The following is a 12,969-nucleotide window of genomic DNA, read 5'->3' as shown; positions in this document are numbered from 1 at the left end:
GCTTCTTCTTCGACACCTGCCATCATCATCATCCTCAAACTTCAGTGGCTTCGAATTCATCGCATCACCAGTTGCGCCCGCTAGCTCTTACTGGCCACGCTGTTTGCTTTTCACTCCACGCTCTCTGGCATGCTCCGGCGGACCTCTCTGCCGCTTCGAAAGCATGCTAAAAAGAACGTAACGAGGGTCGCGGCACCAGTAAATTTGCGGCTCCAAGGTGCACGGCTAGAGGATGTTCGATTCGACACACCTCTCACAAGTCGACCTACTGTCGCTGGGTTTTCATGGACGCGACCCCGTCTTATATATGCCGAAGTCGTCGGACCCCAGCCGCCAACTTGTGGACAGCAGAAAGGAAAACCTGGGAACAACGACAACTTTTGTTCTCTCGCCGTAACTCTGAATATGCGCCTATGTCGCTTCGCAAGGCATCGTGCCTTGAACACGCTCCGAAAGGCAGAGATATGACGAGGGATGAAGCACTCGGATTCGCGAGAGAGGTGCGCGGTGTTCACTCTGGTTTCCATTTTACTCTCCGGTGGTAGGCCGCTTGACATGATAAGAGCTTACATTGCAGAGCCATCTTCAGGAAACATGGCTGTTTCCGAGTGCAAGATATTCCTCTGCTTGCTAGCTTCTCTACGGCTAGCGTGTGGGCTGAAGAGAGACGTGTGAGAAACGTCGACCCTAGGCCCGGCATGTATCTTTGATCGCCAGAAGTCGTCGAATTCTCCCACGGATAGAGCGAGGACTCTGCTCCTCAGCTTAGTGAAGAGGGATAATCGTGTCACAGAGAGTCGTCAGAGGCATGCTCACCTTCTGGTTGGCTTCTCTTTTTCTCTGGAGACAAGTCAGGGGGCGCTCTGTTTTCCCAGCTTGGCGAATAGGTATGTTTGCACCCGCAGACAACTGTCCTACTCCTGTCTACAGTCGGAAAGCAAAACAGAACCCAGCATTGAGACTCTGTGCTCCTATACCTATGGAACTCGAGTGCCCTTCGATCCTCGTATCTCCGCCTTGTGCAGCGTAGCTAAGGCGACCTGTTTCGACAAGCGAGGTAGTGCCGGAAACCAGTTGGCGAGAGAGATTACAAAGTGAGTGTATTCTCCAGTTCCGTTTTGCTGTTCGCAACTAGGCGTCCTGGTGGTTGGTCTTGGCGACGGCCGTGGCCAGAAAATGGACAAGACCTCCCGGCGCGAACATTGCCCCCTTCGGCATCTCTCAGCGATGCATCAGTGAATGAACATGTCCGAACGATGACGCGATCTCTGCTGAAAACTTTCTACTTCGTGCAGGCTTTTGTCTTGAGGTACATCTTTTAACCAACCGCTTGCGCGGGAGAACGTGCTCTCACGATCGACAATACTGCCGCGCAGGGAACTATCGAGATCGGTAGGATGCCGATAGAGCCAATGCCACAGATGCTACTGGACTGTCCGTTGCCGATGGTACTGGCATATTTTCGTGGCATTTGTGTGTGTTGATGAGCTGACGCAGCCCAGTGTCGTGGCCGTTCCAGCCGAGCCGACCTGATCCACAAAGGGGATTTGACCTACTTCTCAGGGTTTTCAGACACTCAGTGCACTCTCGTGGCTCGCTGCGGCCTCACGGTATTCAAATATCATCGCGAGCTCTCTCTGTCATAACTAATGTTTCTTGACATTTGTCCGGAGAAAATTGCCTACCAGGCAGTACCAGAGTGAGCAATGTGCGCCTTTATCTTCTGTTCCGACAGTTTGTTACTATTCCTCTCTTCAGCGTACGCTTTCATTATACAGCTTGTGGTCCCCAGCTTCCGAGACTGCTCAGAGCTACGCCATCTCACGATCGCACGCACACGAACTCTCGCCGCCTTTCAGAAGCAACCCTTCCAACGCCTCGAGGTCCCTCCTATGGGGCCCGCCTAGACATTCGCAGCCCTAACACAAATTATCGTTCACCGGAACTCCCCAGTCTCCAGCGCCTGTTCTCGATATGGCATTTGCAGAACTACCGGTTCCCTTGCTCGTACGAGCGCTCACTGCTCGAGCAGCACGGCGCCCAGCTCTAAATTTGGTGAGCTTTCGGCACCGAACGCCTCGAACGCTATAGTGGTGAAGCCTTGCCTCTTCTCAACAGTGCTAGATGTGGCCTTGCAAGCCAACGTCAAGCCTCTTTGCGCCGTCGACAAAGCTTCCACGGAAGATCACAGAGGCTGAGAGCTCATGCCACTCGTGGCTTGCCCCAGATATTTGCTAGAGTTCAAGGCTCACTAAGTATTATTCTGGCGCATGAGGCCAAGATAACGGCGCAAGCTACAAAGCGCGTGAGACTGGAAATGCTAATACGCCTAGTTCGATATGAACATGAGTACAATCTGATGATCCACGTGTTGATCGTTTGGCACACGACTCGTTCGTGCTTCGTAGTCGTCATTGCGCCTTGACAGTAGTCTTAGCCCCAAGAATGCACGCCTGACGATGGAGATCCTTCACACGACCCCGCCGCCATTTGCGCGTTTCATTCACGGTTTTGGGAAAATCGAAGCCACGTTCTTAGCTTTGCGCATTGCACTATACTAGTATGCATGGCTGCTCTGTCTTCGTGCAAGTCTTGCCTCATGTGACACCGCGGCATCCGTTTCCGACAACAAGCAACCACGCCGCGTCGGGACCCCTCAGCGGTGAAGCAAGATTGACTTCTTGGATCGTGCAGCGGCGAAGAGAGATCGTGACATCCCTTCCACTACGATTGGCCCATGGCGTCCACGCTCTTGAGTTCGATATCAGTACCGTCGATCGTGCAGTCCACTGGTCTGACGACCGGCCTTGGACCTTCGTTTATCGTTTTCCGTCTGCGTGAGGTCACGCACACCCATGTTGCTTTTGAAGCAAATGACATCGCGCTCCTTGGGAGCCGATGGAAACGAGACCGTGCAAATCATAGGTCGGTGCAATTCGAGATTCTAGACGAATGACTTCGCTGCCTCAGAATGCCACTTACGCACTGTGTCTTCATTTAGTTCCTGACGAATTCGTGCATTCGATGAACACAGCTTCTCCGAATTGATCGGCGTGCCCCTTCGTTGCAAGTTTCGTCCTTCTGGGATTGTACCTGGCTGATCAAGAGGGACAATCCTCGAAGAATCTTGTGCATGACGAGATGCACTGGGGCGTCGGAGCAAATGCGTCTACACGCACATATCCATGTCTTTCATGTGTCCACGGGTTAGGAGGCCCCATCCTCGGCGGGTCTCTGTATTCCCTTGACTAGAACTGTGCTCTTTCTCATCCACGCTCGTACTTTCCTCGGAGTACCTGCTCTGCTGCAGACATCCCATAGGTGTTGCTTGAATCGAACATGTCGCCGGAATTCGAGACGGGCGCGCTGCTGACAGGCATTCCACTGTACTGTTGCATTTCCGCATGGTAACTTGTGACCGGTGCAAAAGGTGGCCCACTTGGGCTCAACGGACTTCCAAATGGTGTGCTGTCGTGGCTGTTCTGCGCGCTAGAATGACTTCCATCATACGCCTCCTCGCTCCTAAGACTGGGCGGCACCGCGCTCGGAATTGCGTAACCAGGGACGTTTGGCATAGTGTCGTTGATCTTTTGCATCAGTAGAGGCATGTACCTCTGTTGTCCACCTCTGAGCGTACTGATCAATGTCATCAGCTGATTCAGATAGTCTCGTGGGCCGAATTCGAAGGTGTATTGCTCATGTGGTATTACAGACATCACGTCTGTCAGGGTGCATGCGACATCGAACAGTTTTTCCACCAGCCCAATTCCATGCACCTCCATTGCAGATTGCGTAAATTGTGACGTCGACTGAACCAGGTCCCGGGAGACTTCTATCGGATATTTGAAGCTCATAGCATGGTCTGCTGCCGCTGAAGATAAAAAGCCATGGCTGATGGAGAGCTGCCACACCATAGTTCGGAGCCACTGTTGCGAGCACCGCAAGTCAACGGCCTGTGTTTCCGTGCACGAGAGGTACGTTGGCAAAGCATCTGAGAGCTGTTGTTGCAAACGCGCAAGCCACTCGGTTGTACATCCCACTCGGGCCTTGTTCCAGAGACCAACAAAGGTATCATCAAAGGGTCGAAAGAGATTCACCAGATGGATGAAACCGTTGAGCTCCACTGTTTCGGCCGGATCCTCGTCCAGGGTCGGAAGGTTGATGGTCGCGTGCAGAGTCAACGGTTTGTGTTGCTGCAGCGCATAGGCACGCTCTGTCACAAAGAGGAGCCAGTACAATCTTCTCCTTCGGGAGCTCTCGATGATGTCCGAGGACTGGTAGTTCACCTCCTCGTGCATTCCCATGATCTGTGCCAGTGTCGTCGCTTCGCGCAAGTGGAACCATGCTGTATTGTGTCGGTCCAGGCAGAAATAGCTGCCGAAGAAAAAGAACGAAGTAATGACCGACCACACCGTTGGGTTCTCGATGTAGTTGCAGCCTTTGCGCACTCGTAGGGCCTCCTGTAGCAACGCGTGGCCTAGCTGCAAGCTCGGTTGCGGTGCGATTTCCAGTCCATCGAAGGCATCGGGTGGCATTACCATGTTCGGTTGAATCATCATGTAGGCGCACAATGATACTACAAGGCAGTATGCTTCGGCGCTGGTTTCCATCTGGCCAATGGTCTCCCCCACCTTCTGACGATGGAGGATGGGCTGTGTGGGATACATGTGAACGAAATAGTAGTCGACGCAAGTCGTGATCATCTTCATCGACAGCAAGCCAGCCTTCCTCAGATGGGCCGGCGAGTGAGGTGGGCTCTCAAAATCCAGGCCATGTCGTCTCGCCGCCAGTTGTGACTGTCGCTGAGTCTCTCGAAGCTCAGAGATCACCTTCGCCCTCGACCCCTTCGGGCCCTTCTTCCTTGATGGATGTCAGTAGGAGTGCCTCGAGTGTGGCAACGCGAGAACGTACTGAGGGATGGCATTGTAGGTACACGTGAGACCGGCAGACGTGCAGTTCTTACATGGCCGCGTGCCGTCCCCAATGCACTTGACCTTTCTTCGATGACAGGCATCGCAAGCTCGTTTCGCGGTCGTGGGTAGTGGCGCTGCGGAGGAGGATGACGACTCGGGCATGTTCCCAGCGTGCTTGAGCCCTCTCGAGGAGACAGACACCTCTACAGGGCCGTTCAGTGTGGAGATCAGCATGAGCACCCGGACATGTAATAAGCAGCAGGATGCACAAGGTTTAATGTGACGGCCTGGTGCACGCGCGAGGACGTAGGGTAGCGATGGTATTTCCCCGCGCCTCACAGGGTCATTGGTCGTGCCGTGCGGCGCCTAGAACGAAGACTGAGAGAGGTCCAACAAGAGAGGGGTGGTCTGGAGGGTGTAGGACGAAGAGACACGCCAGACGAGAGATGGCAGACGGGCTGGACAGGCCGGCGCCGGAGGGCTTGCGCATGTTGACATGGCAGAACGAGCGAGCATCCCAACGCAGTCCCCACCCACCAGTAGTTACGGTATGCATGTCGACCATAGGGACGGAGCGCTGCAGGAAGCTTAGAGAACGTCAAGACGCCATGACGCTATGCGGCGTGGTCGAAGCGTGCATGCGCCAGGGCACTCGGCGGCGCGAGCGCTGCAGAGACTTTTTTTCCTGGGCATCGTCCAGCGCCCGCCTGTAGCCGGCTGGTGCGAGGCGTTTCGCGCGGCGGGCGAATCACAGCGTCGCTCGCGGCCTCGCGCGTCCAGCTTGAGAAGCTCAAGGCGAAACTACCGGCGGGCGTGTCCGCGCTCAGATTGACGAGGTGCTAGCCATCGTAGGGCTGCAGCAATGGCTTGCATAAGCCGCTCATCTTTCGGCCCGAAGTCGTCTCTGCGGCGGCCGCATCGCTGTCGCTGGAGTCCCAACGGCGAAACTGACGCGTTTGGGAGTGGCCTGGCGTGCGGTGAATTTGCACCCCCCCTTCTGGCTCCAGCTGGACTGTCGTCGAGAACCGTGGCAGCTTCTACCATGGAGTACTGTGCGAGTCGTCGCTGTCCAGATCACGCCGCGTTGTGCTCACCTGTCGCCGCCGGGCCTGGAGGGTTGCGACTGGCGCTGCTGTTTGAAGATTTCGCTGGGAAAAAAACAGTGGATCGTTCGTACGAGAAGCGTCGGTGACGAAGCCCGATCTCGCCATGCAGCGCTGCGCCTTCCACGGGCTACGCAGGGGGTCCTGTCGTGGATGGGATCGATGGACGGCCTCGCAGAAAGGGAGTTGGAGGGCCTTCGTGACTGCGGGAGTCGGGGTGGTGCTGTTATATGTCCTGGCGGCGCCATCAGGCCAAGGACGACCGGGTGAATGCTGTGTCGTGCCTGATTGCAACAGAGCCTCTCGGCGTGTTTGCGGCGGCTTCAAGGCGAGCGCGAGGGACGGATGGGATGGCGGTGGCCACATGCTGACCGTGCCATCACACAGCCCTCGTCTCGTCTCCGGCGTCATTTTGACACCCAGTGCCGGTCTTGGCAGCCATTAGAACTTCAACGTTCGCAGCCCTGCCAAAATGCCTCGAATGCGCGCGTGTCGCGTGATGGACGAGAACCAGGCAGAGCGCATACGAAAGCAGACGAGGTGCATGTGCGATTAAATACTACAAGACGCACGTGCAGGCGGAAGCGCCACCGCTATACCGCCGTCGACCCTCCTGCTACCTGTGGACTCGGCATGTGGATGAACCGATGTTGGGCACCATACAGCCTGAATCCGCCTTCTACTTGTCCGAAACACCGCAAAGAGAGCTAATTAGTGCTGTGCTCAGACTCCTTGATTACTATTGCCTGGCGTGGCCAGCAGCTTCACTTGCTCAGGCTGCAATCCAGCCTCCTAGACCCTCGTCGTGTGGAGTCTACATCGAAGCCCCAGACTGATCGGGATCATATGCACCGTTGTGCTTGGAGCCCGGAAAGAGTGAACACGTACAGACTGCTCCGTCTATACACAGGCGTGTGAGCCAGGAGAGCTGCAGACTATGAGTTGTACCTTTGGTCGAGATATCAGAGACGGCACCGTTGTTGCCTCTTGTTTGCAGTCGACTTGTAGTGCACTAACATTATTCTTCCTCACAACTCGTCATCGTCACCTATCAACTTCGCATAGTCTTCAGCACTTGCAAACACCGGCAAGCTCTTGAGCTTCTTCTTCTCCGCCCTCTTCTTCTTATTCCTGGCAGCATTCGTTTCTGCCTGGTCTGAATCTTCCCCGCCAAAGCCATCGAACGGTATCTCATCGTCATCTCCCAACATGGCATCATCGTCGTCGTCGTCCAAGTCCGGCATCGCATCGCTGCCGAGGTCCTCATCGTCAGACTGTTCACCCGCGAAACCGTCCATGTCGGCGAAAGCGTCCAGATCTGCGGCTTCCTCCCCACTTTCACCGCCGAGATCGATGCCGCCCTCTGACCCGTCATCGTCACTGCCACCCGACAAGCTCTCGAGATCGCCCATTGACAAGTCATCATCGGATCCTGGCCCTTCGACTTCTGGTCGGGAATTCGCAATTGCTTCCCAGATTTGATCCTCCATTGCGTCTTCATCCTCGCTGTCCTCAGGATCACGTTGCTTCTTCTCCTTGGCGGGTTTCTTCTTCGCATTGCCGGCAGCATTGAAGTAGTTGTGGAAGAATACCTCATCGGCGGCCACGTCATCCACCTTCTTGGCCCAGAATGCTTCATTATTAAGTGGTGCTCTTTGGCTGGGATCACCAGGTTTGACGAGAAGGTCAGCGGCTTTGGCACCGGCAAGCGGTTGCATGATCGAACTGCCGTGCGCCTTTTCTTGCTTCGTCTTAGGATTGCGATATACGAAACGGTCAAGAAAGTGCATGAGCGTATGTTGAGTCGGATCTGGCTTAGGCGGCATCTCCTTGGTTCCGTGCACAGCCTCTGCGAAGAGCGTGACGGAGGGATGGAAATGGCGTAAAAGAGGCAGAATATCCCAGAGGCAGGTCCGTTCAGCTTGCGCATGCTCAGGGTTACGTTTTCGAGGGTCGTAGAGAACTTTGTGATCGGGAGCTGTTGAGGCATTCGGGTTGTGATCTCCTTCCTCAGGCACGTCAACAAAATGCTCCTCTTCCTCTTCGTCAGCAATTTCAGGCTCTGTGATCATCTTCCGTATGCTGGGAAAGGTGACCTCGAGCTCGTGGATGAGGTACAGCACGCCGCAGGCGAAAGCTGGTTCGTGCATGCTAATGATTTGGAGCATGCGCTTCACGAAAGCTTGCACACGCTTGGCGTTAAGATCCGACTTGAGGCTCTTGTACAATAGGTTGAGGTACATGACCTGCTTGCTACTGTTGAACAGGCGAGGATCAAGCAGGCTTTCGTACAATGTGCGGTAGAATCTGTCCGCGCCCAGATGCTTTCTCGACGAGATTTGTTGCAACAGCATAAGCGCTTGCACGCTGGTGTTGAAGTTGGCCGAATGAGCAACGCGAAAGACGGTATCCAGTTGCTTTTCGAAATGAGGGTCGCTCGTGTCTGCGAAGGCAAATGCACGATTGACACCCGCCAGGACTTGAGAGATCATTTTATCGTGGAATTGCACAGCGGCCTCTTCTTTCTTTTCCTCAGCTTTGCGCTTCTTTGCGGCCATCTTGCCTGCCTTGCCGCCTCCGCCTTGGGTCTTTCCGTTGATCAATGCGATGTCCAGGCCCAACTTCTTTGCCTCGGTCGGCTTTAGTAATTGAACGAATAGCCCGAAGTAGATATCGAGTAGCCGGTTTGCCAAGTCCTCATCCTTACGACTCAGAATTGTCTGATTCAAGGTGATAATGGCATAGTACTTGGCGTGATCGCTCTGCCCAGGCCGGTACAGACAGTCTGCTTCGATAGAGTTCGTGATAATAAGCTTCATGGCAGGATGAGTATTTTCGAGTTGGAGCAGTAGATGCGACGCCCGTGAAGCAACCTTTCGTTCTGTATCTCCAAGCTTATTCACCAGCAACCGCAGCAAGTTCTCCTCCTGCTCCGGCTTGTCCTTGAGCAATTCCCAGATGTAGGTCAACGCTCGTTGTCGCGAATACTCAATCTCATCGTTGCACCATGTCTCCAGTATCGCGAGCAGCTCAAAGTATTTCTTCTTCAGCCAATCCTCAAACGCCCACATGACCAAATGCTCCTTTTGGAGACCTCCGGGCAGAGGGTCGCCATTGTTCCACCTCGCATCCTTCCCTTGTAGCGCAGCAAGAAGTCCCTGTTGCTTACCAAACGGCCTCAGCTTGCGGTTGCTGGGCAGTACATTTCCCTGCCCCAGCATGTCCTTCAACGCCGCGACAGCCATCAAAGCCTGGTTCCTGCTCTTTTTCCGTGACAGGTTCAAAAGATTGTCGAACGCCTTCATGGTATGTAGCGGCGATTCTTGCACCAGCAGTGTCAAGGCTGAGACTTTGTCCTCCAGTGTTCCGCTTGCCATGATGGTCGACAAGAACTTGTGCGAGGACGACCCGGTGAGGTGGCCATCGTTGTACGCGGTGTTCTCGGCTTCCAGTAGCGCAGTGGAATACTGCAGAAGATTTTCGATAGTTCGCTGCGAGGGCAAGTCTTTGGCCTCACGAGCTTCAAGCGGCGGCAGTTCTGCAGCGTGCCAGTCTGGCCGAGGAGGGAAGAGCAGAGCGGGCTTGTCTTCCTTCTTCGCCGCCCGCTCTTGACGCGGCTTCTTCTGCGGACGTCCATCGTCTCTCCTCGCTCGCGGATCGTGATCGAACGACTTTCGTTTGGCGCTCATGTTGACGAGTGGTGCAGGAGCTGAGTTTCTTCGTTCAGCCCGACAGCTCAAGACCTCGAGACTTTTTCGAGATGGACGTCGGCGCGGATAAACCCACATGCCGAGACGCGAACCTCGCGACACTCCCGAGCCGACCTACTTGCAGACAACAAAACGGGGATTCGATCTCTCATCGGGGATTCAACCACACGCCTGCCTCGCTTTTCGATCTGGAGTGCCTCGAAGACGTTACGCAAGGCAGAGAGCAGAGAAGCAGTGTTGTTCCCGGTTTCTGTCTTTCCAGCCTGATGAACCGTTTCTGCCTATTGTGCTGAAGCATCTCTAAATGTCCGCAGTCCGTCTGCGGATCTGCACATCATGGCGGACTGCTCCTCCCCGGACTATTCGCGTCCGGACTACATCACGGCGCACAATTCACGTAGGCTGGCCATCTATCTATCGCCGAGCACAGCAGGCTAAGCAGGACGCAGGTTGATGGACGCAACCGCTTGAGCAATTTCTGGACGCCCACCCAGGCTCCGAAGAAGGGGATCAATGAAGCTGTTGGTGAAGATGGCCACGACCTGCTCATCCGAGCCGGCTTCCTGCGTCAAGCCCAATCTGGCATTTTTCACCTTTTGCCCTTTGGTTTGCGCGTGTTAGACAAGGTCGAGCATATAATCGACAAGCACATGCAGAGTGTCGGAGCAGCAAAGGTCTCATTATCTTCCTTGTCATCGACAGATTTGTGGGAGAAGTCTGGCCGGCTGGATGGCCGCGACAAAGAATTGTTCCAACTCCGGGATCGTAAGGACGCCAAGTTCCTGCTTGCGCCAACGCACGAGGAAGAAATCACTACCATTGTCAAAAACGCAGTGCATTCTTACAAGGACCTACCACTTCGGCTATATCAGATCACGCGGAAGTATCGCGATGAAGCACGTCCTCGTCAAGGGCTCCTCCGTGGACGAGAGTTTGTGATGAAAGACCTATACACGTTCGACCTCACTTCCGAACAAGCCATGCAGACTTACGATGCTGTTTCGAAAGCTTACAGAGCTTTCTTGACCGAGCTCAATTTGCCATTTCTCGTCGCCACTGCGGATTCGGGCAATATGGGCGGGACACACAGTCACGAGTACCACTTTGCTTCAACAAGAGGAGAAGATACCATTATCAAATGCGGCAATTGCGACTTGTCAATGAATGAGGAGGTGTGTTTTGCGAAATACCAGCCGCAACAGGCCAGCATTGAGCGTGGTTGTACACTATGGACGGGCAGGACTACAGAGATGCGAGACGGTCGCGCTCGAACGGCGAGTATCGTGAACGTCTATCTGCCGCAAGGGAACTACGAATTGAACATCCATGCGCTCAAGAAACTCGTTCCGGACCTCGACACGTCTCCGTTCAGCGTACAGGACTGGCACGAAGAAAGCAGCGAGTTTCTCTCGGAAGGCGAACTGGAGATGCCAGCTATCATTTCCATACGGGACCCACGAGTGCTCGAAGAACATATCACGGATGACACAGCAGATGGCGAAATCCTGTCAGCTCCATTCCTCCTGACCAAACAGCGCGAAGGGGACCAATGCCCAAAGTGCGACTCCCCGTCAATACAACTGCATAAAGCTGTCGAGATAGGACACACGTTCCATCTGGGAACGCGATACAGCAAGCCACTCGAAGCTGCCGTACAGGCAGAGGACAACACTCAGGTCGACATCGAGATGGGTTGCCATGGCATCGGTGTTTCACGATTGATCGGCGCAGCAGCGTCTCTTCTAGCAGACCAACGTGGGCTAAACTGGCCGCTCGCCATCGCGCCGTTCAGCACTGTCATCGTAGGAGCAGGCAAAACGCCTCCCGAAGACACTCGAGAAGTCTACGACACGTTGATGAAGGGTCTACTGTCTCAATTTTTGTCCGGCCCCAGAACACGCGCTGCCCCTCCAGATGCGGTAATAGACGACAGAGAGCGACCATTTGGCTGGAAGCTCAACGATGCAGATCTTGTGGGCTACCCATTCATCATTGTGCTTGGAAAGGCATGGGGTAGCGAACGAGCAGTTGAGTTGCAGTGTCGAAGGCTGGGCGTGAAAGAAAATGTGCCAGTTGCGCAGTTACCACAGAGGATCGCAGAGTACTGCGAGAAGCTGTGAATGTATAGTACCATGTATGATACGTAAGCATCCCTCGAGCATTGACCTTTCACCGCCGCCCGCAGGATTTTGGCGGTGTCGATGATGCCAAATGACAAACCTATCTCGAGCGAATCTCTGCGGCGCCACGACACGAAAGTCTCAGCTCGTGAGCAGTGAGTCCTCGTTATTTTTGGAGAGACAGGTGCTTCATACCGAGAAACGGGAAGACGAGCGGCATAATGCACCTGTTATCAACTAGGATCTTTAGTCATCCTCCTCCAATGGGCTACTCGCAGCATCGCAATATCCACTTCAGTGAATACAAGCTCTTCCCCAGATTGGGCCTCACCGTGACAGCCGCCAACGAGACGCTAATGGCGCCACCTCCACACGTTCGGCCTTTCAACCATGTCACAGCGATCCGATCTATATGGAGACTCAACGGATGAGTGGTTATGCGAAATCCGAAGTAGTTGCAGGAGACCATCATGAGCAGAACGATGGTCGGTGACGATTCATTCAGCGTCCTCAATTGCACCGTGCGGCTCAACTCGCTTGACCACAACTCCTAGCCAGCAGTCTGTTCAGGATATTAGGGAAGACTATGCTTCGTGACCTCTCGAGATTGGGCATCAACGACCAAGGGTCAGCAAGCACCACAAGAGCTCTTACGCGTCATACGAGGGCCGGCACAGCCACACCAGCAAGTCTCTGTCTCCGCACCTGCCACCAACACGAGGTCGTAGCACCAGAGCGGACTACGACAGGGTTGTTCACTGTGTGCCCAACCCAGGTACGTGGAACATCTCCGCTCGCCATGTGATGCCCATGTCCGCACGTGGCTACAGAGTAAGCATGCCGGGATCGCTTTGTATCCATCTCGCAACTTGAAGCTCGATAAGAAGTGAGACATGGAATAAATGCGCGTTTCGATGGTAGCAAATAAAATTTGTAGGCAGCGACTGCCTCAGCGTACAGAGCCACTGATAGAACTAATTGGAAAGGATGAATAAATACACAAATAAGATTCTTGGGGTATCCTCGTTCGGGTCGTACACGTAGCGTTGCTTAGGTGTTGCGCAATTTTGAGTAGTAGCGTCATGCAAATGCATCAAATCGACCGAGTGTTTTGTGGATTGTC

The 12,969-nt window shown here is 54.3% G+C and overlaps 3 protein-coding genes across 3 annotated transcripts; 1 reads left to right on the top strand and 2 right to left on the bottom strand.

Moving 5' to 3' along the window:
* Positions 1 to 3,266: 3,266 nt before the first annotated feature.
* Positions 3,267 to 5,147, bottom strand: CKM354_000357800 (uncharacterized protein; the record flags this gene model as incomplete). Its single annotated transcript, XM_044798780.1, has 2 exons — positions 3,267 to 4,860; positions 4,912 to 5,147. 2 exons carry the CDS (start codon positions 5,145 to 5,147, stop codon positions 3,267 to 3,269), a joined length of 1,830 nt encoding a protein of 609 aa, XP_044654715.1.
* A 1,897-nt stretch (positions 5,148 to 7,044) lies between these two features.
* Positions 7,045 to 9,705, bottom strand: CKM354_000357700 (RNA-binding ribosome biosynthesis protein MAK21; the record flags this gene model as incomplete). The annotated part of the gene is made up of 1 exon (XM_044798779.1): positions 7,045 to 9,705. One exon carries the CDS (start codon positions 9,703 to 9,705, stop codon positions 7,045 to 7,047), a length of 2,661 nt encoding a protein of 886 aa, XP_044654714.1.
* Positions 9,706 to 10,030: 325 nt separating this feature from the next.
* On the top strand, positions 10,031 to 11,846 carry CKM354_000357600 (uncharacterized protein; the record flags this gene model as incomplete). Its single annotated transcript, XM_044798778.1, has 2 exons — positions 10,031 to 10,123; positions 10,176 to 11,846. 2 exons carry the CDS (start codon positions 10,031 to 10,033, stop codon positions 11,844 to 11,846), a joined length of 1,764 nt encoding a protein of 587 aa, XP_044654713.1.
* Between the last annotated feature and the right edge of the window lie 1,123 nt (positions 11,847 to 12,969).

This window comes from Cercospora kikuchii (assembly GCF_019650295.1).
Source record: "Cercospora kikuchii DNA, contig_00002, whole genome shotgun sequence".
Classification (NCBI taxonomy): Eukaryota; Fungi; Ascomycota; class Dothideomycetes; order Mycosphaerellales; family Mycosphaerellaceae; genus Cercospora; species Cercospora kikuchii.
Note: the sequence above shows the minus strand (reverse complement) of the source record. Positions and strands in the feature narration are given on the sequence as shown.